The sequence below is a fragment of the Gymnoscopelus braueri genome (assembly GCF_963280865.1).
Source record: "Gymnoscopelus braueri genome assembly, chromosome: 15".
NCBI classification, from domain to species: Eukaryota; Metazoa; Chordata; class Actinopteri; order Myctophiformes; family Myctophidae; genus Gymnoscopelus; species Gymnoscopelus braueri.
The window spans coordinates 8,974,775-9,002,005 of record NC_137620.1 but is presented as its reverse complement, the minus strand read 5'-3'; the positions used below and the strand labels follow the sequence as shown (position 1 = coordinate 9,002,005).

The 27,231-nt window shown below is 42.0% G+C and overlaps 1 protein-coding gene across 1 annotated transcript in view; it reads left to right on the top strand.

Annotated features, from left to right (window-relative positions):
* The window catches only part of mllt3 (MLLT3 super elongation complex subunit), a 102,847-nt gene that overhangs the window by 34,507 nt on the left and 41,109 nt on the right, over positions 1-27,231 (top strand). Inside the window, 7 exon segments of the mRNA XM_080451216.1 lie at positions 8,880-8,962; positions 10,425-10,568; positions 13,546-13,584; positions 15,716-15,850; positions 25,217-25,560; positions 26,596-26,907; positions 26,909-27,095. Of these exon segments, the coding sequence (XP_080307342.1) occupies positions 8,880-8,962; positions 10,425-10,568; positions 13,546-13,584; positions 15,716-15,850; positions 25,217-25,560; positions 26,596-26,907; positions 26,909-27,095 (1,244 nt within the window).

The window sequence follows — 27,231 nt, the reverse complement described above, 5'->3', positions numbered from 1 at the left end:
GCAGAGGGCTTTCCCCCGGCGTGGCGCGGTGCGGTCGGGTTCTATTGGTGCAGCGTGCTCGGGGCTGCATGGCCACATCTTCAGGATATTGGCTCCATGTGTTGAGCCCCTATGAGGAACATGTGCTCCACTCTGCCGACTGTATATTTAACCCTCACTAGTGTTTTCATACAACCAGACGGCTGACCTATTATACTTCGTTGCGTGACGGACCGAAAAGAGCCGATCTACAAGCTCACAATTGCGTCGCTTTGCGCCGCGTTCTGAGCTTGTAAATTTAGGCTATTTATTTGGAAGCAACGCAGAGCCGCCGATCTGGCGTGGCGGGGAAGCGATTGTAACCTATGATTTTCAGATTTCCTGCACGCAGCCTCTGCAGATGTCGAAAACGTAAAAGTGTCTTCCAAAAGAAAAAGATTTTAGGCAAGAGAGAATTAAGCAGCCGGGATCTCAAAACAGCATGAAGTCTCACAAAACAAAATGACAAATGGTGCACATGATCCGCTGTAGTTTCTTCGCATTTCCAGTGCTTCCGTTGACTGTAATTGTATGCCGGGAAGCGTTTGAAATTTGAGTGAGTCACCAGACTCAGTCTTGAGAGACTCACGGATTAAAGTTGCTAAGTCGACTGATTTCAGTGTCTATGGGAAGCAGGTTGTGCAGTGAAAATAGCCGATCTACAAGCTTGCAGATACAGTAGGCTATTTTCAGTAGGACATTTTTGACAAAATGTTTCAGTCGTGACAATTGATTTTGCTTTAATCCATGGTGACTAGTGCTGTACCGATCTGATGATTTTTGGTGATTCATAAGAAGACCTCACCAGTGTTTTTGAGAAGTTATGAGTTCAAGCTTAAGAAAATGCACACTTGTGAATGTGTCTAACAAACATGGCCTTTTTTTGCAAGCAGGACAATATATAGTCTCTGTCTTGTGGAAACAAAACTGTTTTCGGGATTCAAATTAAAAAAAGGGCAAAAGTAGCAGAACTGCAAGCTTGTAGATCTGCTACTTTTGATGCTTTGGTGTGACGCTTTAGTATGATCAAGTAGGGCATAAATTTACGGAAAATACAAACAGTTCAAATATGGAGATAAGTGGTTTCTGCCCGACAACAACGATATACACATACTGATATAGCAGCAGCGGTGCCGTTATCCCAAATGGAACGGTTTGGCACCGGTTGTGAGGCACCAGAATAATTCAAAAACCAGAGGCAAGCCGAGCTGAATTGAGGAGGATTTGTTGGAAGAGTACTTAAAAGGATGCCACACACACACACACACACACACACACACACACACACACACACACACACACACACACACACACACACACACACACACACACACACACACACACACAGTCTCAAGGGAGGTATGGGAGTTTGGCAGCAAGCAACGCCATTTCCCTCGCTTGTTTGTGTTAGCATCATCTGAGACTTGCTACCATGACACCCTGTGGCACAAGGACACACACACACACACACACACACACACACACACACACACACACACACACACACACACACCCCTTACCATCTGTAGAGTGTCCCTAGTGATGGGCGTGGCTTCACACTGTATGTATTTCATGTCTGGGACCTCATTTCATATTATGGTGTGGTTGACACGCCATCAAATGTTATATGTGTTGCTTGCTGTCGGGCAGAAACCTCTTACCGCTTCTAAATGTTTAGTAGTATTACGATATACAATAACATTATATTATTAGATAAGGGGTTTCTGACCCGACAGCAACTATATGGTGCTTGAAACAAAAGTGTCAGTACTGTAAGTGCCTTTTTTCACATTTATTTATCCTTGTCTTTGGAAGTTTAGTCTTTACCAAGTTGTCTTATTATTATTTTTTAAAGCTGATTAGAGATGATGAAGTCACTGGGGTCACAGAGTTTTGGCCCCTGGAACCTCAGGGGCCAAACTGCGTTGACCCCTGTAGTTTGATGATGTCGTATTTCAGGGACGGTGGTCATTCGACGAGAGAACTCACCCATACCGAGACACTAATCACCACCGGTGGTGGACCAAGTACTGTCTGAGACAATTTTTTGAGTAGAAGTATCTAGGGCTGTCACGATTACAACATTTAAGTTGACGATTAATTTTCACCCACATAATTGCGATTTCATTAATTGTGTTTCTGTTGTTGAACATTGGAACGTTATAAAATTTTTGGTTTGGCCCTTCAGGCTTTGAAGTTACACAGGGTAGATGTGACAAATAACCTAAATATACTTAGCAATGACTGGCATATGTAATAACTTTATACTTCACATTCTTTTATAGTGGAAATAGCCGATCTACAAGCTCACAACGCATCGCATTGCGATGCGTCGTGAGCTTGTAGATCTGCTATTTCCACTACTTTTTGAAACAATTATGATTATTTTTTCAACATGGAAACGATTATGATGATAAAATACCTGACCTTTTTCGCACAGATTGAGTCACGGTGATTAAGCCATTGAGACCGGGACCTGTCTCATTTTAGATTTCTTTGGCTATTAAAAAATAGCAGATCTACAAGCTCATAGCGCAGCACCGAGAGCTATGAGCTTAGTAGATCTGCTATTTTTGAAAAATCGAGAGTTTTTTTTACTCAAATCTTTGCTTCTGGGGATTCCACAAATGTCTTCTAAGTCCTAACAGTTTTTTTGAAAAAAAAACGTATGTTTCTATAATCAGTGGTGCTCAAACTTTCTCATGTCAAGGACCCCCAAAATGACATGTACAGTATTTGGCCGCGGACCCACATCTGAAAATTTGTCGTTCCAGGGACCCCCAGAAGCAAAGATTTGAGTTAAAGATGTTCGCTTGAGTGTATATATATTCAAAGATATGTAACAATTGTTCAAGACTTTTCAAAAATAGCAGATCTACAAGCTCATAGCGCGGCACTCGCTATGAGCTTGTATATCTGCAGTTTTTTTAATAGCCAAAGAAATCGTAAAATGACACAGATGCGTTCCCGGTCTTAATGGGTTAACCCAAAGCGTGTGCAATGAATGATTGCTCTGCTGGTGCTTATAAACGAGGCTCTCAAATCAATGTGCGGTGATTAGAGGACATTGGTTGTTTGTGTGGTTTGATATCCAACACTTGAAATGAGATTTGGTGACTCACTCACAGATGTAGCGGAGAGGCCAGCTGAGTCACAGCCAGCAGCAGACGGGTGGGGATGGAAAGGAACGCCACTTCAAACTGGGAAATACTCAATACCATGTCTAAACGTACAGTAGAGCTGGAGACCAGCGTTGCCATGTCTGCTTATTATGAGCGACGTCGTTGGGCTTGTTTTTCTGTAAATATTGGGCTTGTTTCTAAAGTGTAGTTGCTCATTTGGGCTTGCTTCCAAATGTTTTGATAATTGTTTAAACCCCAAATGAATGTGTTTTTGTCCACAGACTACCATCTGAAATAATCATTTGTGCCAGGGACCCCCATACCAGATTTGTGTTGTTCAAATGTTTCTAAAATATTCCAAATTTTGCACTTTTTCCCCCCCAAGATCTCTTATTTTAAATAGCAGATCTACAAGCTCACAACGCGCCGCATCGATGTCTCGTGAGCTTGTAGATCTATTTTCAAATAGCCGATGTACATAGGTTTATAGTGCTCATGTAGCCTATAGTCGCTTCTTTTGGGCTTGTTTTCATAGACCTGGTTGCTTGTTTCTCTCGCAAAATCTGGCAACACTGCTGGAGACGCCGCGAATCATGCTGAAACCACCATACCGGCGTCAATAATAATGTCATTGTCTTTTCACAGCTTCAGCCGTGTAATAGCCTATTCATTAGTGTATTAAGTTGACGTTGGCTAAACATCATTGCTTGTTTTAATACGTCGCAGATGCTTGAACTTTGTCCGTAAATCACTTTTTCTCCGTGGACAGTTTTTTAGCTAGACTAATCAAATCAACACACACTCAAAAATGCATTAAACACCATTGTCTTAACTTTGACAGAATGCAAACATGCAGTGATATATTATAGTGTTGGATTATCTATCTAACATAATACTTGATCCCAAGAAAGTTCAACGTCTCTGCAAGTGGAGTTTCATACCATACAATACTCGCTCCTCGATTATTCGATTAACCTACGTGAGCAAGATTAAGTCTGTTATTGGTTTTAAACCATTACAGTCTGCCATACCAGCGCTAGCAAAAATGTACAAAAATGTACAGTCATTTTGTATTTTTAACCCATTAAGACCTGAGGCCGATCAGTTCTGAAAAACATGTTTCTGTATCAGTGGTGCTCAACCTTTTTCATGTCAAGAACCCTCAAAACGATATGTATTTGGCCGCCGACCCCATCAAAATATGTTGTTCCAGGGACCCCCCCAGAAGCAAAGATTTGAGTTTAAGATGTTCGCTTGAAAAAATATATATATTCAAAGATTTCCCCCAAAAATCTAGATTTTTCAAAAAAATAGCAGAGTGCCACGATACGAGCTTGTATATCTGCTATTTTTGAATAGCCAAAGTATAAAATAATGGTATTGGTTATAGCTAAAATCTAAAATGACAACGATGCGTTCCCGGGTTGAGTGGGTTAAACCAAAATGTGGACGCCAGAGAGTTAAATATCAGTTTCGAGACATTTTCGTTTAATTGCCCGGAAGCCCTATGGCAGATGCATTGTGTGACTGACTGCCATTGTTCTGTGAGTGGCATCTTCAGCAGGGCAGCTGGATGGGTGGGTGGGTGTAGGTGCTGAGTCATGCTGGGTGGGTGGCAGTAGTAACTAAGTACATTTACTCAAGTACTGTACTTAAGTACAATTTTGAGGTATTTTTTTTACTTTACTGGAGTATTTCCTATTGTCTATATTTTTTACTTCTACTCCACTACATCTCAGAGGCAAATATTGTACTTTTACTCCACTTCAATTATTTGAAAACATTAGTTACTAGTTACTTTGCAGATATAAACGCATCAAACTTTAGCCCTATTTTATACCTAGGCTATTTGATAATAGCCGATCTACAAGCTCTACAACGCGTCGCATCGCGACGCGTTGTGAGCTTGTAGATCTGCTATTTTCAAACATTTTAGCACTTTTACTTTTGGTACTGTTACTCAAGCAAATTTTGAATTCCGGACTTTTACTTGTAACAGAGTACTTCTACATTGCAGCATCGATACTTTTACTCAAATAAAACATTTGAGTACTTTTTTCAGTGGGTGGGGTGGGGGGCGGTATATGTCCTCCTGAGTCATTCTGAATGGGTGGGTGGGTGGGGGCTGGGTGTAGGTCCTGACTCATGCTTCGTTAAAAGACATGGCCCGGGCTCCTCTTTCAAAGCTACTGTAATCACTGTAAAAGATTGAGTGGATTGTGTTGCATTTAATTTGGTCTCTCAGAGACGCCTTGGTGTAACGCCAGCTGTACGTCTGCCTGGGGAAATGCAATAGGCTAGAACAGGCTGTTTGCTATCAAACCTACACACTACTGTTTGTTTGTTTGACTGTTTATTTTTATATTTGACTAAATCGATTAAGCACTTAAAGGACGACTTCACCCATTTTCAACCTATGTTCATATGATTGGTCCTCACTAATGCTCATGATAAAATGGTAGCATTTTTTTCTACTCCGTCTGCGTCTCATAGGAGGGCTGTGGAGACTTGAGAAACCTGCCTAGCAGTGACATCATCGTTTTTTCCCCCCAAAATGTGCGAAGTGCTCCTTTAGTAATGAGTTATGCTTAGTTACGCACTGGTGTGTGTAACGAGCTCTACAGGCTCACAACAACCCGTTGGATCTAGAGCAACGCATTGTGAGCGTCTAAATTGGCCGTTTTCGGTGCACGGCGACACCCCACTCCCAACGAAGTATATAACCCATTAGAACCGGGAAAGCTTCAGTGTCATTTTAGTTTTTAGCGTTGGCTATTCAAAAATAGCAGATCTACAAGCATTTTTTAGTCAATCTTCCAAGTGTTTGAAACATTTCGAATAATTTTGAATTCTTCATTTTCCCCTGGCACAAAACATTTTCAGATGGGGGTCCGCGGCCCGATACCTATCATTTTGGGGATCCTTGGCACGAAAAAAGTTTGAGAACCACTGATTTTAGAAGTCATTTGTAGAATGGGCCTCATGGGTCTAAATGGGATAAATGGGGCTTTACTTTGCTCAGTGTTTACGTTTGCGTCGGCTCATCTCCCCTCACCAGATTCCACATAAACCAGCCGTGGTGAATGGAGTCTTTTAGCTGTGGTGAAATTGAACCTGACCCTGTCGCACCATTAATGGTGACCCATAATATTTGTGTTGGGGGAGGGGGGGGGTTTCTGGACGGCCTGGCCCCCAGCCAGCCAGCCAGCGGTGCGTTTTTTAATCCATTAAGACATGGAACGCATCTGTGTCAGATTTCTTTGGCTATTCAAAAATAGCAGATCTACAAGCTCATAGCGCGGCACCAACCATACACCATGTACATGTAGACTAGTTGGTATTCTCTCTGCAAAAAAACTCCTCTGGGATGCTGTCTGACAAACAAACAGTCTCCAGGGTAGGTCACCTGAGCTCCTACAGATGTTTGTATTGTCTTTTATAAATCCCTACTGGGACCTAAAGACACCTACACGTCTGTCTGTCTGTCTGTCTGCCATACATGGGTTTGCCAAGGTGTGTGAGATCTATAATACACTACACCCCCCTTTTTTAATTTGAGCTCCGATTCTCCTGGTTTGGATGCATGGAGAATGGTTTGGATGGAAATAGAAGCTACCTCTACCTCCCTGTAATGAGGTCCCAGGAGACGATGCACGAATGGAAGAAGGTGCAGGTTTTAGTGGTTCGGCACAATAACTAGCAGCCGATGTAGCTATTGTAGCTATACCTTAAGCCTTTCAATATTTTTTTTTGCAGATATACAAGCTCAGTGTTTCCCCCTATATGCATTAAGCAGTGGGGGACCGTTTACTCTGTACTTGGTCTGCTCTCTTTTTCCCTCCACACCAAACCTCTTTTTGACAAAAATAGCCGATCTACAAGCTCACATCGCACGTGATCTTGTAGATAGATATGCCATTTTTTGGCTAAAGCTTTCCTCAGAATATGGATGCTGGGGTTCAAGTGGTTAATGGTAACTCTGAGGAGCCCCCCTAGGGGTCCCCGGACCCCCTGTTGAAGACCCCTGTTCTTAAGCAAATATCATGTGATTGGTGATATATGCTTTTAAAGATTCAGTATTATTTTATTTTATTTTTTTGGTTACAGCAAATGTACTTTGAAAAGCTGTCTATTGTGGAAGTTTTGCAGGAGCTGTGTTTGTTTTTAATGTGCTGCCTTCTGTTTTTTTTTTTACAGCGTTCACAAATCAAGTTGCACAAAGAAGATTTCTTTCACATTGTTGCAGAGTGTATTCAAAGCCCCTCGACACACACACGCGCGCACACACACACACACACACACACACACACACACACACACACACACACACACACACACACACACACACACACACACACACACACACACACACACACACACACACACACACACACACACACACACACACACAAAGCCAGTGTGAGTGAGGACTGCTCAAGGACATCAACAGATGCTTGGCACTCCACTATATGCAGGAAGCATAGGTGGATTATGAGACAATAATGGCCCCTGGGCACAGACTTGCAAACCCCCCCCCCCATCTCCCCCCGGCAGGTACACTGACTTGTAGTCAACACCACAATATCTATATTAAAGAGGATCTACAGTGCACACATGCATAGGTTACACAGAACACCACATTAACAACACCTGCATCTCAACAGCATTTTAGAGATTCCAGTGCTGCTGTTTTGCTCGCTTTACTTGCTTTTTGCGATGCCCCTCTTAACCCATTCAATCCGGGGACGCATCTCTGTCATTTTAGATTTCTTTGGCTATTCAAAAAAAGCAGATATACAAGCGCACCGAGTGCCACGCTATGAGCTTGTAGATCTGCTATTTTAGAAAAATCGTGAAAAGTATAAATATATAAATATTTTAAAGCGATTTTTTTTTTACTCAAATCTTAGCTTCTGGGGGGTCCCTGGAACAACATATTTTGAGATGGGGGAGTCTGCGGCCAAATAGATATCCTTTTGGGGGTCCTTGATGTGAAGTTTTTTTTCGAAAAACTGTTAGGATTTAGAAGACATTTGTAGAATCCTCCAGAAGCAAAGATTTGCCAAAATGTTCAGGATTTTTCAAAAATAAAAAACGCGGCACTCGGTACCGCGCTATGAGCTTGTAGATCTGCTATTTTTGAATAGCCAAAGAAGTCTAAAAATTGCACAGATGCGTTCCCGGTCTGAAAGGGTTAATAGTAGAGTGGGAAGAAGGGGGTATCATAGCCTGACACTCAGCCTGAATTTTCATTTCGTTTCACTCCATTATTCAGTCTGAAAGCCCTCTCAATAGACCATATTCACACGGCGGCCATATTGGACTTTAACATTGAAAGTGCCGCCACCCGGGGTGGCTACTTTCATTGACTTCATAGAAACATGGCCGCCGTGTGAATATGGTCTATGCAGCGGAGTTCTGAGATGGGGGCGTGGCCAAAGTGGGACTCCACTATGAGCCAACGCGATTGGTTCATACTGGATTGTCCCGATCCCGATTCGTCGGTCAGATTTTCAACCGAGCAACACCCGCCTTCGAAAGCGTCACCAGACCCTGAATGCTAGGCAAAGGATTCAGGGGGTGGAGCCAGGCTAGGGGTATCATGCACCCCCTTGAAATATGCTTACTACAAATGTGTTTATTTGGACATGTTAAACACTTTTCAGGGGGTCTATCCATCAAACTGTGGGGGCCATCATTTTAACTTTTTCTTTCTTTCTTTCATTCTTTTCGTTGCAGTGTGCAAGGATCCACCGTACAAATTGGAGGAGTGTGGATACGCAGGCTTCATCTTGCCCATTGAAGTTTACTTCAAAAACAAGGTACATTTAATTATACAGTACAATCGTACATTCTTCGCGTTGGGACGGCCATTTAGTTTAGAGGTCAAGGTGCTCCGATATGTCGGCCACCGATTTAAATCGGCCGATTTTCACTCCAAATGACTCGACTCGATCGGCAATATACCCGATCCGGAGAAACCGATCAAGCTGCACCGTTTAAGTGGTATACTGTAAAAGTCAATCAAATGTATAGTATAACACCTTAGCTTTGCATCTTTGTGACAGGCCTAGACATGCTCCCCCCTCCACACACAGGAACAGTTTTAACGTCGGTTTTGACATATTATAATTTAGGAAATATTAGAATTCTCCCCTTACGCACAAGATCGGTATCGGCCGATCGTGAGAAAATAAATCTGTAATCGTGATCTGCTATTTTTGAAAAATCGAGAACATTTGTGCAAGTCTTTGAATATGTATTTTTTAAAGCGAACAATTGTAAAATATATTGTTCCGGGGACTCCCCCAGAAGCAAAGATTTGAGTTACAAATGGTTGCTTTGAAAAAATATATATTCAAAGATTTGCACCAATTTTCAGTTTTTTTTTCCAAAAATATCTGATCTACAAGCTCTGTGCCGCGCTATGAGCATGTATATCTGCTATTTTTTAATAGCCAAATAAATAGAAAAGTGACACAGATGCGTTCTTAACTCATTGACTGCCAGAGTTAAAACCTCGTTCATAGCAGCCCTTGCCAGCGATTTTCGTGTTTTTTTGTTTCGTTATTTTGTTATTTAATTCACATCTAGAAAGTCTACCTTGACACTTGAATCGTTTCGATCGTTCCACCACTAGAGCGCAGCACATACCAAGCTTGATCGCCTCTCGATCACACTCGCCCCCTCCCAGACCCACTCACACAGTGAAACACATGAACCGGAAGTGAAATGTCTCACATTCTGTTATCGGCGAAAATTACTTTGTGATACACAACGGGGATGACTGTTCGTCACCCAGACCATAGATTATAGGAGGGGAGGTCTCCGATCGCTTTTCATAGCGTGTGAAAAACCGTTTGTTTCCCTATTATGGTCGAAAATGACTGGGGGGAAAAATGTAAAACCGAAAACGGAACCCAAGTCATGGAACCGGATGCAGTGGTGGTTGAAGTAAGTGGAACCCGAAACTTAGCCTGATTCATAACAGAATAGCGTGATCAGAGCATAAAGATCAATAAAGACGTTAGATCGCATTAATGCGATCCTGGCGGCCAAGCGCGCTATTTATTAGATCGCGTTAATGCGATAATGGCGGCCAATGAGTTAATGGGTTACGTGGTATAAAAAGTCAGATATAACAGATATAACGGTACGATAATTGCTTCGCAGTCTTGCGACAGGCCGAGACCATGCTAGGTACACTTTTTGTTTTGACATTTAAACAAGTGACAAGTGATATTTTTGCTTTTTAATTCCATGTGGACGGACCACCGTCTCCAGGAAGAACCCAAGAAGGTGCGCTTCGACTACGACCTGTTCCTGCACCTGGACGGACACCCGCCCGTCAACCACCTCCGCTGTGAGAAGCTGACCTTCAACAACCCAACGGAGGAGTTCCGCAGGAAGCTGCTCAAAGCCGGAGGGGTAGGATGGATGGATGGATGGATGGATGGATTGAACACTTTATTAGCAGCAAGTTTAGGAAACGGTACGGCACTATATTTACAAAAGCTCTGCTAAAAGGCCGTGGCTGTCCAAGTCTTCCTCGGGTTGATGATGTACACACGAGGGGTGTCACGATACACACATTTCACGATACGATACACGATATTGGGCTCACAATATCGATACGATATTATTATTCATGTTTTCCAATAGGAAAATAGGTTTTCTGACAGTTTTCTGAAAAACGTATGTTTCTATATAAGTGGTGCTCAATCTTTTTCATGTCAAGGACACCCTAAACTATATGTATAATTTGGCCGCGGACCCCCATCTCAAAATATTTTGTTCCAGGGACCCCCAGAAGCAAAGATTTGAGTTAAAAATGTTCGCTTTAAATATATATATATTCAAAGATTTGCACACATTTTCAAGATTTTTCAAAAATAGCAGATATACAAGCTCGTAGCGCGGCACTCGGTGCCGTGCTATGAGCTTGTATATCTGCTATTTTTGAATAGCCAAAGTGTAAAATAATGCTTTTTAGCTCAAATCTAAAAGTGACACAGATGCGTTCCAGGTCTTAAATGGGTTAAAAAAAGTTTGGTGTTTCTCACTGTTATTATTATACTGTGGTATCCAGGAAAAGACTCCAAACTTGGAGCCATAAAACCCATTCTCTTCATTTGAAAACCCCTCTACAGTACATATATACATTGAGTAGGCTACTGTACATCTCAATCTGTATTATGTGCAAACAGTGATGGAAGAAGTACTCCGATATTTTACTTAGGTACCACACTATAAAAAAATACTCTGTGTTCAAAATGTTACTTGAGTAAAAGTACAAAAGTATTGGCATCTTTTCGCTTTTCGGTGCGCGATATGATCGGCGCGTGTCATTTTTTTAGGGGAGAGAGAGAGGGAAACATTATCGTTGTGTGGCCTTGTGACAACCGCCGCACGTTGTACTTGTATCCCCCCCCGCTGGCCGCGGCGGACCTTTTTAAAGTAATAAGAATCTAGCTTCTGACAGCCAGGAATGTAAAGTGTGGACAGGGGTCCGTGTCAGCACATGAGGAGCCCCCCCACCCCCCTCCTCCTCCGGGCTAAGGGGAGAAGAGGGGGGGGGGGTATGGGGTGGGGGTGGGGGATACATAAATAAAAAGTGCACTTGGCTAACGGTCATAAAACACTCTCTGACGGCGGTGGGCCGGGCTGGGCTGGGGGCCAACAACAGAGGCTTGGCCCTATAAGCTTCGCTCCGGAGTTGTCCGACACGACGGAGGGCAGTGGTGGGAAAAAGTACGAACGTTTTTTTACTTATGTAAAAGTGTCAATATTGCAATGCAGAAATACTCAGTTACAAGTAAAAGTCCAGAATTAAAAATGTACTTGAGTAACAGTACAAACATGTTTGAAATGTCGTTTGAAAATAGCAGATCTACAAGCTCACAATGCATCGCATCGTGACGCATTGTGAGCTTGTAGATCTGCTATTTTCAAATGGCCGAAATACATACATAGGGCTTAAGTGGTTAGTGTATGTTTTGTAATGATAATCAAAATCTGCAAACTAAAGTTTTCTAATAATTGTAGTGGAGTAAAAGTACAATATATGACTCTGAGATGTAGTGGAGTAAAGTAAAACTATAAAAAAAAATGTTTAATAAAAGTAAAAGTACCGTAAAATGCGCATTTTTCTCAAAGCTACAAGCTCATAGCGCGGCACTCGTAGCCGCGCTATGAGCTTGTAGATCTGCTATTTTTGAACCTTAAAATGACACAGATGCGTTCCCGAACTTCCCGGTCTAAATGGGTCAACATGAAGGGACAGCCATATTTCAAGCTCTCCCGCTCCCCCCTGCACACTCGACACGTTTGATCTATATGTTTTGTGGCAGTTTGAAGCCTCGGCGCTTTGCGTTTCGATCTTGGTTATCGGAGAACACGTTCGTTTCCACTCCACATTATCAAATCACTCACTCCTCCTGGGCACTCCAACACATTTCAGTGGAGCCGATGATTTGCAGAGCAGACAGCCTCACAACTTCACCGTTAGGCTTCGTTTAAACACATTGCTGCTAATGACCTGTGTGTGGGGATTCTGACAAACGGCCAAAGTCGTCTCATTGGCAAAGTAGTGTAATTTACACTTCTGGGCGTTTAGCAAGGTGCTCTTATCCAGAGCCACTTCAGTGCCAGATCAGAGTATGAAGCACAGCAAGCATAAACTCTGGTCCATTGGTTCTCAAAGTGGGGTCCGGGGACCCCCAGGGGTCCTTGGGGGAGTACCAGCGGGTCCCCAGCAAAACTAGTTAATATGGTGTCACAATCATTTTAACCACTTTAACCACATTTTATACTTTGGCTATTAAAATTTTTTGGCGGTCCTTGACATGAAAAAGTTTGAGAACCACTGCTCTAGTCAATAAACAGCGGAGCAAATAGTCACTTATAAGTAGAATGCAAAGAGAAGAATGTAGTCGCTTCTTCTAAGAAACTAGGATACCAGGTAAACATCAAACCAGGCATCTTCTGTTTAAACAACACGCTATCTAAATAACACTCTGTACATTTGTGGTCAAGAAATAACACATTTCTGATATCGTCTCTGTCGGGTGGAAACCTCATATGTCCAAAACTGCTACTTTTCAGGATTCAAATAAAAACGTAGCAATAGTAGCAGATCTACAAGCTCGAAATGCGGTGCGAAGCGACATGTTTTGATGCTTTTGTGTGACGTACAGTATTATGATCAAGTAGGGCGTTAATTTAGGAAAAAACACAAAAAAGTTAAAATATGTCTACCCGACAGCGATGATATCAAACATTAGTGAGGACCAATTATATGAAGATTAGGTTGAACATGGATGAAGTCTTCCAGCACTGTACAGGACGAACTGTATAGACCGTGGCTGCTGTCTGTCCACTAACGTTGTGTCTTTGTCCTTCACAGCAACGGGATCCTCACAAACGAAGCTCAGAAGACTCTAAAGTAAGATTTCTATATATGCTTCTGGGGACTAAGTACAAACAGGTGTGCAAGGTACTTTGATTAATTGATTGATTGATTGATTTATTGACAAAACTAACAAAACGTATGCACTTCACAAAGAACACTGGCCATATAGTTAATGCAGAGCACTGCACTTTTTAATGCATTTGACCACTTGGACCCTAGTGTATTTGTTCTAGGGGAACTATCATTTTTTTTCCAGAAAACTGTTAGGTTATAGAAGACATTTGTGGAATCGGCCTCAGGTCTTAATTAGCACCACAATCATTTTAACCACTATCCATTTTTTATACTTAAAAAATAGCAGATCTAGCTTGTAGATCTGCAATTTTTTGGGGGAAAATCGTGAACATTTGTGCAAATCTTTTACATATATGGTGCATTGGAACAGCTGTGTTGTCTTTGTTTCTGCAGCAGCGTCTGGCCGTCCTGTTAGCCATGTAATGACTGTCTGTAGGAGACTCCAGCAATAACAGGCAATTTGAGGCCTTTGAATGTGTGCTTTGTAGCCATGTGCTGCTCTTGGCATCGAGCAGAGCTGTGCGCTAATACATTAGCCTTCCTTAACGCATTAAAGCCGGGAACGCATCTGTGTCACTTTAAGATTTCTTTGGGTTATTCAAAAATAGCAGACCTACAAGCTCATAGCGCGGCACTCGGTGCCGTGCTATGATCTTGTATATCTGCTATTTTTTTAATAGCCAAAGAAAAATGACACTCTTTCTTTCCCATTCTTCTCTAATTTTTGCCCCGGTCTAAATGGGTTATGTCTCAACCAAAACAAAAGCAGTCTTCTTTAGTTCACCTTCGACCGTTACTAATAACCCCAAGAGTTTAAATCTGTTGAAAAGAAATTAACCACATGAACCCTATAGCGTCCTTCCTTATTCGGGGCATGTCGTAATGGGGCGAAAATAGTCCAACGTTTGCCAAAGATAGCAGATCTACAAGCTTGTAACGCGTTGCTCCTGCGACCACGTCATAACGGGCGAACGTCCAGTGAAAATAGGTGAACGTTTGCCAAAAACCTCTGCATTGGTGGCAGCCCACCTATATTGTAATTATTTGTATTCATCATCTTATCAGATAGATAGATAGATGGATATATACTTTATTAATGCCGAAGGAAATTTGTTCTGTTCAACAGCTCCAGTTGCAGTCATTTATATACATCCATATATAAATAAACCATATAGTATATACGTATAGCATAAGACAAGCAGATACAGAAATGAGTTAATGATTTTGATTAATTTTATTTTATTTTATTAAGTATCCCCATTAGCTGGTGCCATAGCAACCAGCTAGTCTTCATGGCGTCCACATACAAAAAACATTCAAAGAAATACAGTTGTAAATACAAAATTAGTAAGTGTCAGTACTCAACACACGCTACATACTGAAACTAACAAATAAGATGGCTGAAATTACATGTGAGAAAAGAACCGGAAACCAAAAGACAAAAAAAATACTAAAATGTAAGATTATTCCAAAGAGACAATGATGTATAAATAAAATATCTTAAAACTTTGGTTATTGGACAAGGTAACCTCTAGTGTTATGATCATATGATCTAAACCTGATAGATTATGAGTTTGAATTTATTTTTCTTCATATTTTTGCACTTTCAGAATATCTTTATAAAGCGTGGAATAGGAGGAGAAGGGTGACTTATAATAGATGAATTTTCATTATTTTTTATGTATTCTATGAATTTTCATTTTTTTAATGTATTCTATGTGCAGGTATGAATGTATGTACTGTACTGTATGTGGCTTGTTTCTAATCAGTATTATGAGTTGCTGGGTGGGTATACACTGGAATGTTTGTTATTTAGTTTTTGTTTTAAAATTGATGTGTCTGATAATGCCATGAGGGATGGGTCAAGAAATTTTCCGGACACGGAAATAAAACATTCATTCATTCATTTATTCATTCATTCATTCATGCACAGTCTCACTGTAAACAATTTGTGTATGTATAAAAACAGGAGTTTTACTGCTCATGACTGACTTGGAACAGCACACGTGTATTGAAAGGCAGTACACATGATGAGTGCATGTATGAGTTGTGTTCACGTAGGCGTTGTTGTGCTGCTGTTGTGTTCAAGGTGATGGTAATGCAGGAGGGCTCCACCTCTCTGTTCGGACAGCAGCACCTCAAGCTGCCCACGCTGCCCAACAGCTCCCTGACCTCCGCCCTCTCCGACGCCAAGAAGAGCAATAAGAGCTTCCACGGGTCAAAGGTCAGTCAATGTGTGAGCGACTGAGCAGTCCAGCAGGTACAACACCCCCTCCTCCGGCTAGACGAGCGTTCACTCGCTCGCTGCATTGCTTCCCAGTGCTGCAAGAAGTACACATATTTTAGATTTACAACTTACAACTTTTTACCAGCTTGCAAAGCACGCTGGTCTAAGAAGAGACTGACTCTAGTCAACACTTTCGCAACACTTTCTCGACACACATACTTTCCCATACTCTGAACGGGCGGTCTCGTCCTCCCAAGCTATGGTACTAGACACGCCTCTTGCCTCTATGGCAGTGTTGCCAGATTCTGCGAGAGAAATAAGCAACAGGTCTAAGCCAATGGGGAGCCACTAGCCGTGTTGCCAGATTCTGCGAGACAAATCAGAGAAAACAGAAAGCAAGCTGGTATACATGACTGAGTCATGTCTTGTTTTACACGGGTTAGGGTTAGGCAGAAACCTCTTATCTTTACTTCTTGTGTTTTTACTAAATTAACGCCCTACTTGATCATACTACAGCGTCACACAAAAGCATCGACTGTATAGTATGAATGTGAGGCACACAGTGTGTGTGTGTGTATACCTTGTCGATCGAAGAAAAAAAAAGTGTGTGTGTTATATAGTATATGCCAACTTTCGTCTTTTCTTTTCGAATCTTATCCTCTCTCCTTCAACACAGTACATTTGTGATCTTGTGCTACATCATGAACAATCCCGCTCTCTCACCTCATAAACTCAAAAGCCATTTTGACGTCAAGCTCTGCAATTTGAGAACACTATTCCCCCCCCCCTCCAAAATCATAAATATAGCGTTTTTCATCTGATTACCGCAGCAAGACCAATTATGTTTCCCTCCACAACAATAGGCTTTTTGAAACCTACTGTATGTCATTTCCTTTTGGGATTTGAATGAAACGGTCGAAATTAACACCTGTGGTGTCTCGCCTCCACTGCCCGCTCAGAGTGCTTCTGGACATTGTGTGCCCTCGAGTGAGCAATTTCACCTGCTGTGGTACACAGAAGACTAAAACTTTAGATTTTGTATGATGAAGATTTCTTACTGCGTGGCACCAAAGGGGCCAGCTGTGTGTGTGTGTGTGTGTGTGTGTGTGTGTGTGTGTGTGTGTGTGTGTGTGTGTGTGTGTGTGTGTGTGTGTGTGTGTGTGTGTGTGTGTGTGTGTGTGTGTGTGTGTGTGTGTGTGTGTGTGTGTGTGTGTGTGTGTGTGTGTGTGTGTGTGTGTGTGTGTGTGTGTGTGGTCTTGCCCATAAATGTTGGTCAAAATGGCGGTCACTTTTGACCAGGAACAGTAAAGGTGTAACAAAGTTGAATAAACCACAAAAAAAACTGATCAGAAAGTTGACTCCTCCCTGGAAAAACCTCGTGCATCTGGACTTTTCAGAGCATAAGGTCTATCTGTCCTCGGTGCTTAAAGGAGTAGTTCACCAAATAAATGACTTTATTTCTCTCGTTTACCTACCCGGTGGTACTGTACTTAAGTACAATTTTGAGGTACTTTTACTTTACCGGAGTATTTCCAACTGTCTATACTTTTACTTCTACTCCACTACACATCAGAGGCAAATATTGTACTTTTACTCCACTACAATTATTTGAAAACTTTAGTTACTAGTTACTTTGCAGATATAAATTATTACATTATAAAACATACATTAACCACTTCAGCTATTTTCAAACATTTTAGTACTTTTACTTTCGGTACTTTAAGTACATTTTGATACCAATACTTTTGTACTTTTACTCAAGTAAATTTAGAATACCGGACTTTTACTTGTAACAGAGTACTTTTTCCACCACTGATTCACATGCACGCAAACGCCCAGGCACGTTCTTCGTGCATGAGCCGGTTCATTTTCTTCTTCTTTAGTGATATTTGGGTAACTTGTCTCAGTGGACTTCGGTAGAAGAGAATCTAAATGATCATGCATTTCGGGTCTCTGATTAATTCCATTCATCGCATTTTTACGTAATTTCTGGATTCTGGATTCACCGTTAAGGAATGTTTTACAAACTAAAACTCTCCACGAGTCAAAGACTACCGGGTAGGTTAATGATCGAAATAAAGTAATTTCTTGGCTGAACTATTCCTTTAAACATGTCAATAAGCGTCCATGCTGCTTCCATTAGGTGTTATTTTGAGTGTGTTTAAGCGCTATCATTTAGCATGCTGGAGCTAGCAGAGACCTGCTGCACATGGTAACACTTTACAATGTAAACACACTGAGCCTGATGGATTACCACTGGAGCAGCAGGTCACACACACACACGGACACACACGGACGCGCGCGCACACACACACACACACACACACACACACACACACACACACACACACACACACACACACACACACACACACACACACACACTCACGTACACATGGACACTCGTATATATATACATTCAGACACACACACACACACACACACACACAATACGCACATTCACATGCACACTAATATGCACACTCGCATGCACACACGCATATGCACACTCACAGTCTAACCTGTGGACATTATTGTCCACTAATGTCTCACAGCAAACAACTGCTTGCTATACGGTAACACAGCGTTACACTCACACACACACACACACACACACACACACACACACACACACACACACACACACACACACACACACACACACACACACACTGTGTTTGGAACATGTAATAGTACATGGGTAGAGTTCCCCAAAAACGCTGTAGAAATAGAGTAAAAATATCAAATATCAAAACAAATGTCAAACTTCAAAACAAATATACATAAAATTCTCTCGGGCAAATAAAAGGCGTATCAAATAGCAGCAGTTATCAAGTATGCATCAATGTATGTGACCGGGAATGTATATAATCCACATGTCTCTGCTATACTTGGCAGAGAGCACCTTCTTCAAAGAACTTTAATCATGGAACGTGTAGATTTCTAGAGTTTTTTTTTATAGACATGTATGGTCTGCCTCTAGTCCCACTGGTGGTTATTTTAACAGCTTCTGCATGGTTTAGCGTTGGGTAGCCCTCCTGAACCAATGTTGATTTTGTCGACTAAAACAATGACGAAAAATGTTCGTCAACTACATTTTTTCACTGATGAAAACGAAATAAAAACTAAGCTGTGATGACTAAAACTAAGACCAAATATATTGACAATCTTGTCAACAAATAAAAAACTTGACTAAAATGTTTGGGAGGGACGAGTGGAGAAGAGATCCAGTAGAACTAAGACAAGTAATTTTATGTTTGGTTGCGCTCGGGTGCTGCGCTCTGAAAATAGCAGATCTACAAGCTCACAACGCCTCGCGCTGAGACGCGTTGTGAGCTTGTAGATCGGCTACTTTCAGCATGCGACCAAGTGTAAAATCAGCCATTACGACGCCATCAAGGCACCGCCAAAATACATTTTAGTCAACTAAATCAACTGTAGTTTTAGTCGACTATAATCTTATGATATTTAGTCGACTACAACTAGACAAAAACTAAAACATTTCAGATGACTAAAATATGACTAAAACTAAATGGAATTTGATTCAAAAGACAATGACCAAAACAAAATCTAAATTTGCTGTCAAAATCAACACTATCCTGAACACACTCCTTATTTAACCCTTTCCATCACTGGGTTGGGCAAATTTGACACATATTGTCAAATTGAAATCAGTTGTTATGGCAGCACTGCTGTATGAAACACAGGACGGATACAGATGGATCAATTAATTAATTAATGCCGTGGCAGTAAATGAGTAAACAAATAATAATAATTATTTGTCATTAGATGAAGTATATAGGGCTGAAGTGGCCGTTTGTTAAAACAGTGGTTCTCAAAGTGGGGTCCCGGGACCCCCATGGGTTCCCAGCAAAATGATTTAACAGTTTCGAAAGCAGGTCATTCCTAGCTTCGGATGGGCGTTCTCAGAACATTTTATTGGAACTCGTTAGGGGTGTCAAGATACACTAATTTCACAATACGATACACGATATTAAGCTCACGATATCTATATGATACGATATTATTATCATTTTTCCAGTGGCCAATTTGGCCATCTTCAGTTTAAAAGTGCTTTATTTATAAAGCACATAAAAAAAAGTTACAAAGTGTTTTACACACACAAAGAAATACAATTATACAAGCTTAAGGGACAAGTGAAGTTCTCGCTATAAACCACATAGTTTCAGAGGACATATAGACACTAATAACAAATGTAATATAAATACTGCATAAATAAAAATTAAAAAACAGCTTGAACAAAATAGCTATCTATAAGCCAGAGAGGGTGGCTTGTAAAAAAAAGCTTTGGCTTTGATGCTATCTTAGATTAAATGTAGGCCTATTTGACAGTGTAGAAACATAATTGCCTTGATGCGTGTAACATTAACGAGCGTCAATAAGCATCAGCTGGACACAGACACTCACACCTCCTCTCTGCAGTGCTCTTAAGTCAAAGTTGGAGTCTTGTTGCTCTCCAAAAGCCCTTATATGGTGGAATATTATTAAGGATTACTGTGATTATGGTAAGCTCACATTTCATACCCCCAGAACTTGTTAGAATATTGGAGATAAAGGTTTCTGCCCCGACAACAACGATGATATACATCTCTGGGTCCTTGACGTGAAAACGTTTGAGAACCACTAAACCGCTAAAAGATGCCGCGGCGTTAGTGGTCAGTGAAACGATGGCGGCCGTGCGGCGCAGTGCGCTGGCTGGCTGGCTGCGTGTGTGTTTCACTCTGAGGAGGAAGGACACTAAAAAACCCGGGGGAGATAAACAAGCTTTCATGTCGGGGTTTCACCTCCCAGGAGGGAAGTATAGGCACAAAGTTTGGTGGCTGTGTACGGGGGCGGGGTGGGTGTAGAGTGTGGTGGAGACTTTAGTGTGAGTGAGTGGGGCCGGCCGCTTTTACATCCTGAGGTCACGGGGGTCAGGAGTGGATATAGGGCCTCCCAAAATGAAAGGTTTTTTAGAAGGTGGTTTAGGGGCAGGTCGTAACAACTGCCCCGCCGTCTAGACTGCTTAATGGCTTTACTGCATTGATGAAATATTGACAAGGGGTCTCGGAGGCATGACCCCGCGAAAGAAACGGACCCCCCCCCTCCCCCCTCACCCCCCTCTTCACAGGCCAAACGCACTTCCTCTCTCATCTCTCCACACCGGCACTGCAGTGTTGCCAAGTCTGCTTATTTACCACAACTTTGGGCTTGTTTTTTTTAGTTAAGGGGAAAAATGACGGGTTGCGTTTTTTTTCTGGCTTGTTTTAAAAACCCAGTCGCTTCTTCGGCAAATCTAACAAGCCAACGTTTCTTTGATGTCTGTACTATAATTATTCCCCATAGGTTTGGGGAGGAGTGTGAATCACATTGAGTGACAGAATGTGTCTGGTGTCTCTACTTATTAAGCCCCTGGCTCAAGTATGTGTGTAATGTTATAATAAATAACCAAAACATAAATTATTATTGTATGCATCTTAATATTAGTTTTTATTAGGAATCTATGGCCATATTATTGGGCTTGTTTTGGCTTGTTTTTTTAGGTGAGATTTGGCGTCTTTCCCTCGCAAGATTTGGTTTGTTTTTGGCTTGTTTTTGGAGTTCGGTTGGCTTATTTCTCTCACGAGAGCTGGCAGCACTGGCCTGGCGTGGCGCGCTACTTCTTTCTTGTAGGTTTGCGGTGCATGTGAGGCTGGTTGAAAGGGCTAGCCGCTGCCCCCGCTCAGCATACATGCACTGGACACAAAAAAAGGGTCAGAGTTTGATCCTTTGTGAGGCTATTGATAGGGACTGGAGGAGAGTAGAGGAGACACCATTTAATCCATTAAGACCTGGAACACATTTCTAAGATTTCTTTGACTATTCAAAAATAGCAGATCTACAAGCTCATAGCGCGGCACTTGGTGCTACGCTGCTAACATTTTTAAAGCAACAGTTTTCTGAAAAACTTATGTTGCTATAATATCAGTGGTTCTCAAACTTTTTCATGTCAAAGACCACCCAAATATGATATGTATTTGGCCGCCGACCCCCATCGAAATATGTTGTTCCAGGGACCCCCACAGAAGCAAAGATTTGAGTTTGATGTTTTAAAAAAAATCTTTCAAATGTAAAAAATATATGTAATCAAAGATTTGCTCGAAATGTTAAAGATTTTTTTTAAATAGCAGATTTACATGCTCTTATGAGCTTGTAGATCTGCTATTTTTTAATAGCCAAAAGTATAAAATTATGTTTCTAGCTCAAATCTAAAATGACACAGATGCGTTCCCGGATTGAATAGGTTAATCTACTCTCCCCCCCCCCCCTCCCAGTGATGATGATAATAATACATAACTGCAGGGTGGCACAGGCAAAGTGTTGTCTTTTATTGAAAGATGGAAGGATTAGTAATCCTTTTAGCCTCCTCAAGGCCAGAGCCACACTATCTCTTCCACACAATCTTAGCATGCCACAGAGAGAGTGTGGGATCCATTCTGCCCCGTAACAACAGTTGAAAGCCGGGAGAGCCGACCAATCAAGAGAATCAGGAGGGGGTTTGTCGTCATGAGGAGAATCTGTCATATCGTTGCCGTTGGCGCAGAAAAACCTCTTATCTCCGTATTCTAAAGTTTTTGTGTGCGTTTTTTTTTCACGTAAATGAACGCCTTACTTGGATCATACTACAGCGTCACACGAAAGAATCAAAAGTAGCAGATCCACAAGCTCGAAACGCGGCGCGAAGCTTGTGGATCTGCTACTTTTGCTGTGTTTGAATTTGGAGGTTTCCACCCGACAGAGACGATTGGCACTTCAGACCGGAAAGGGCGTGTATATATTTTTTTACATTTAGAGTAGCCAATTATTTTTTACCACCTTTTTCTCCCCAATTTAGTCGTTATGCCAATTGATTCTCACCTGCCAGTGAGGAGCCCCCACCAGGAGGTCATAGAGCCTTCGTTCTACTCCTCCCGCCCAACACTCCTCGCTGACAGGTGCCGCCCCCGTTTTGATTTCCAGGAATAATTTTAGGACTGTGCAAATATAATTAGTTTTGCACAGGGGAGAAATGGAAGGTGGGAAAATGAAGTGACGAAAACCGTTTTATTTTCTATTGATTTCTGAGAGCTTTCTGAAGTACAGAGTTGTGGAAGCCATGCTCTCTCTCTCTCTCTCTCTCTCTCTCTCTCTCTCTCTCTCTCGCGCCTCACATGGGTTTTTGATCTCTTTGTTGCCTGGAGGGGGTGTAACAATTTAAGACCTTTTTATATATGAGGTTTATAGCGCGCCACAAAGCCAAAATGTCTTGTGCAATATGCATGACTAAACGGCAATAAAAACCAAACAGGTAATACTTTATACGAGGTAGTTAAATAAATAAAATAAAGTTGTCTTGGCTTTAGTTCGAGCTCAATCTTATTGCACCTGTCAGCACGTTATCATTAGGGGAATCCCCCATCCCCCCCTTTGGCTCATTGGGGGGGATTATTCTCCTTTGGCTGAGTGGTAGATGTTTGGTTTCTAAGAGGGAGATCCGGGTTGAAATACAGAATTTCCAGATGGTTACGTTCAGACTACAGAATACTTAATACTTAATACAGATTTATAAGCTCAAATTGTGTTGCACTGCAACGCGATGTGAAATTATAGATCTGTTCTTTTTAAGTCCTGCTGCATTTTTTGTTCTTTGCTATGTTTTGAGAGAGAGACAGAGAGAGAGAGAGAGCTGATGGAGCACGTTTATGTTACTGCATTGCCCATTTCTCATCTCAAATGTTTTCAGATGCATATTTTTGTGTACCGTTTTAAGTTTAAAACGTGAACGTTTGTAATGCACCGTAGATTCTGAACTGAGTAGCAGCCCAACAGTGTCTCCATAATGATGTTTCTTATTTCTCAGCAAATGTGAGCCTTCCTAATTTTGAAAGTTGGGAAGGGATCATAGGAACTACACAGTGGAACAGCCTTGAAACCAGTGTCAAACTTACAAACAACCTGAGGTCTTTTATGTTAAGCAGCAGGCTGAAGCATGTCTATTAGAAAAGGTTCCTCTATCTACAGTATGGTCTAGGGCAGTGGTTCGCAACCTGTGGGTCGGGACCCCCAGGGGGGTCCCTACTTGATTTTGGGGTGGGTCCCCAGATGGGGAAGGAAAAAAAAGGCCATTACTGCATCAAAAGAAATCAACAAACTATACAATAAAAACTGGTCAAACATTGGCCAAATTGTCAAATAAAGAATTTTGAAAATAGGCGATCTACAAGCTCACAACGCCTCGCGTGAGCTTGTAGATCTGCTATTTTCACAATATCTATCTGTGGAACCAGGTCACTAGTTCAAATATGATTATGGGGGGTCACAGCCTGAAAAAGTTGAGAACCACGGTCTAGGGAAAGATAGTGGAGCGCTTGTTTTTATTTATGTACTGTATTTTATAGTTTTTTGTAGTTTATCCTCGAACTGCTCTAACCCTGTGGGTTTTTATTGCGTTTCAAATGAATCAAATCAATAATAAAAGAATACGCCCGCACACTGACGAACTGCACGGTACAGGAGTGGATGTATTGAAGGAGAAGAAGCAACGTTTCGGTCACTGATGACCTTCTCCAGGTATGCCTGAAGAGAAGGTCATTATTGATGTGCACTTGTTTGCCTACGCATCTGTAACCCATTAAGACCGGGAACGCATCTGTGTCATTTTAAGATTTCTTTTGGCTATTCAAAAAAGGCAGATATACAAGCTCATAGCGCGGCACAGAGTGCCGCACTACGAGCTTGTAGATCTGCGAGAAAAAAAAAGATATCGTGAAAATGTGTGCAAATCTTTGAATATATATATATATATATATATATATATATATATATATATATATATATATATATATATATATATATATATATATATATAAATCTAACATTTTAAAGCGAACATTTTTAACTCAAATCTTTGCTTCTGGGGGGTCTCTGGAACAACATATTTTGAGATGGGGTCCGCGGCCAAATATCATTTTGGGGGTCCTTGACATGAAAAAAGTTTGGATTTGATGTTTCAGGATTTGTTAGGATTTAGAAGACATTTGTAGAATCCCCCAGAAGCAATGATTTGAGTTAAAACGTTTGCTTTAAAAATATATATATTCAAAGATTTGCACAAATGTTCACGATTTTTCAACAATAGCAGATCTACAAGCTCATACTGTAGCTATGAGCTTGTAGCTTTGATCTGCTATTTTTGAATAGCCAAAGAAATCTTAAAACCACACAGACACGTTCCCAGGTCTTAATGGGTTAAAGCTTTTATTCTTAGGTGTGCGGAAGTTTTTCTCAACAAATAAATCAAATCAAAAAGTCATTTGTGTGTTTTTCTTTTCTTTTCCATGACAGGACGGAAGCTCCAAGGGAAGCGCCCTGCTCACCACCACCACCAGCACCACCAGCACCAACAGCACCAGCTTCTCCAAGCTCCACAAGCCATCCAAGGACCACAAGGAGAAAGCTCCCTCCTCCTCCTCCTCCTCCAAAGACTTGAAAGAGCCCAAAACAAGTGCCTTCAGAGACTGCGGGGTACCACCCCCCCCTCCTCACCGGGGAGGGGAGCCCGGCAGCAAAGCCCCCAAAGAACCCTCGTCCTCCTCCAGGAAACCCAAAGAGAACCACCAGCCACCAGTTCCTGTTCGCGACGCCAACAACCCCAAGATGGGCTTCAAGGAGCCGCGGTCCATATCCAAGTAAGGGCCTATGGCGCCGTTGTTACGTGATCGTCTCTGTCGGGTGGAAACCTCATATGTCAAACACTGTGACTTTTCCGGATTCAAATTAAAAAATTGCAAAAGTAGCAGATCCACAAGCTCGAAACGTCAAAATATGGAGATAAGAGGTTTCTCCCCGACAATGACGACATAATCGCCTGATTGCTATTATTTGAGATAATCCTTAGATTTTTTTGTATCTAAAATGTTCATATAAAAAAATAAGAAATAATCAAAAATAGTCAAAGTGATCTTGTAGATCGATCGGCTATTTTTGTTAAAAACATTATGAAATATATGGCCTGTTTTTGCCATAGTATTTTTTTTTTCCCCAGTCATTTCTGTGTAAATGCAAGTTATTTGTCGTATGTGCTCTATGCAAGACTTGTTCACAGCCTAAAAGGCAAACAGAATCATAATTTTAATTCATATACTGTATGTTCCGATGTTCAATGCCAAGAAAGCATGATTAAATCGTTAATCGCAATTATTTGTTCAACGATCAATCTGCAACCCCCAAAATGTCCTGATGGTTACAGCCGCATGGACTACAGTTCTCAGTCGCCACGACTGACGTCAGTCATTTAGAAGCATGTCATTCACCGAAAATAGCCGATCTACAAGCTTACAACACGTCTGTGACACGTTGCATGCTTGTAGACAGCCTTTTTTTTCCCCTAGTTATTTTAAGATTAAAGAGTATTTGAAGTGGTCAAACTAGCGATTAGAATACACGTTCAATCTTCCATAAAACCCCAATGATTTTGGATATTCCATTAAAGCACGTTAAAGCCTCAATCTGCAATTTCTTCAAAACTAGCTGGCTGTATGGCTACCAAAACATTATTATTTTACATAATTGTCGCTTGTTTATGAAACACAGCATAAGTGTGTGTGTGTGTGTGTGTGGGCTCCTTTCACACTCTTTCAAACATCGCAGAACTAGGATTTTTAGGCCCAACAAAATGTTTCAGTGGTGAGATTTTTTATGTTTTTTTGCTTTAATCCATGCAGCCCCATATCCAAGGACCACCGGACCGAGGCGACGGGGCTGGGAGCCCCCCACCACGGGGGGATGGGGACGGGAGCCCCCCACCACGGGGGGACGGGGCTGGGAGCCCCCCACCACGGGGGGACGGGGACGGGCGCGCCCCTCGGCATGAAGCGCCCGTCCGGGCCGGCCGGCGCGCTCGACAGCGACGGCGCCGCGGCCACCAAAAAGCGGAAGAAGGGCTTTGTGGATTTATCGGGGAAGTCGTCGTTGACGACCGCATCGGACCACGCCCCCGCCCCCCCCCCACCACCACCACCACCACCACCACCCGGATAAAAAACTGGTGAAAGACAGGGCCCACCACCAGGGGGCACAGCAAATGGGTAAATCGTGGGCGGACGGCGGCGAAGAGGCGGAGCTCCGCAGGAAGTCGTCGGGGGCGGGGCTGGGGCCGCCGCCGTTCCAGGAGCTGGTGGACCCGAACGACTCGGACATGGAGGACATGTCCACCAAGTCTGATGTAAGTCGACCTTTGATTCATTGATTTATTTCAGTCGATGTGTGTTTTAATCCCGCCTGCGTCGGATTCTGTCGGAAGTTCCCTGTATTCCTCAGTGGGTGGTGGTGGCGGGGCGCATCAGGTGAACGCCGGTATT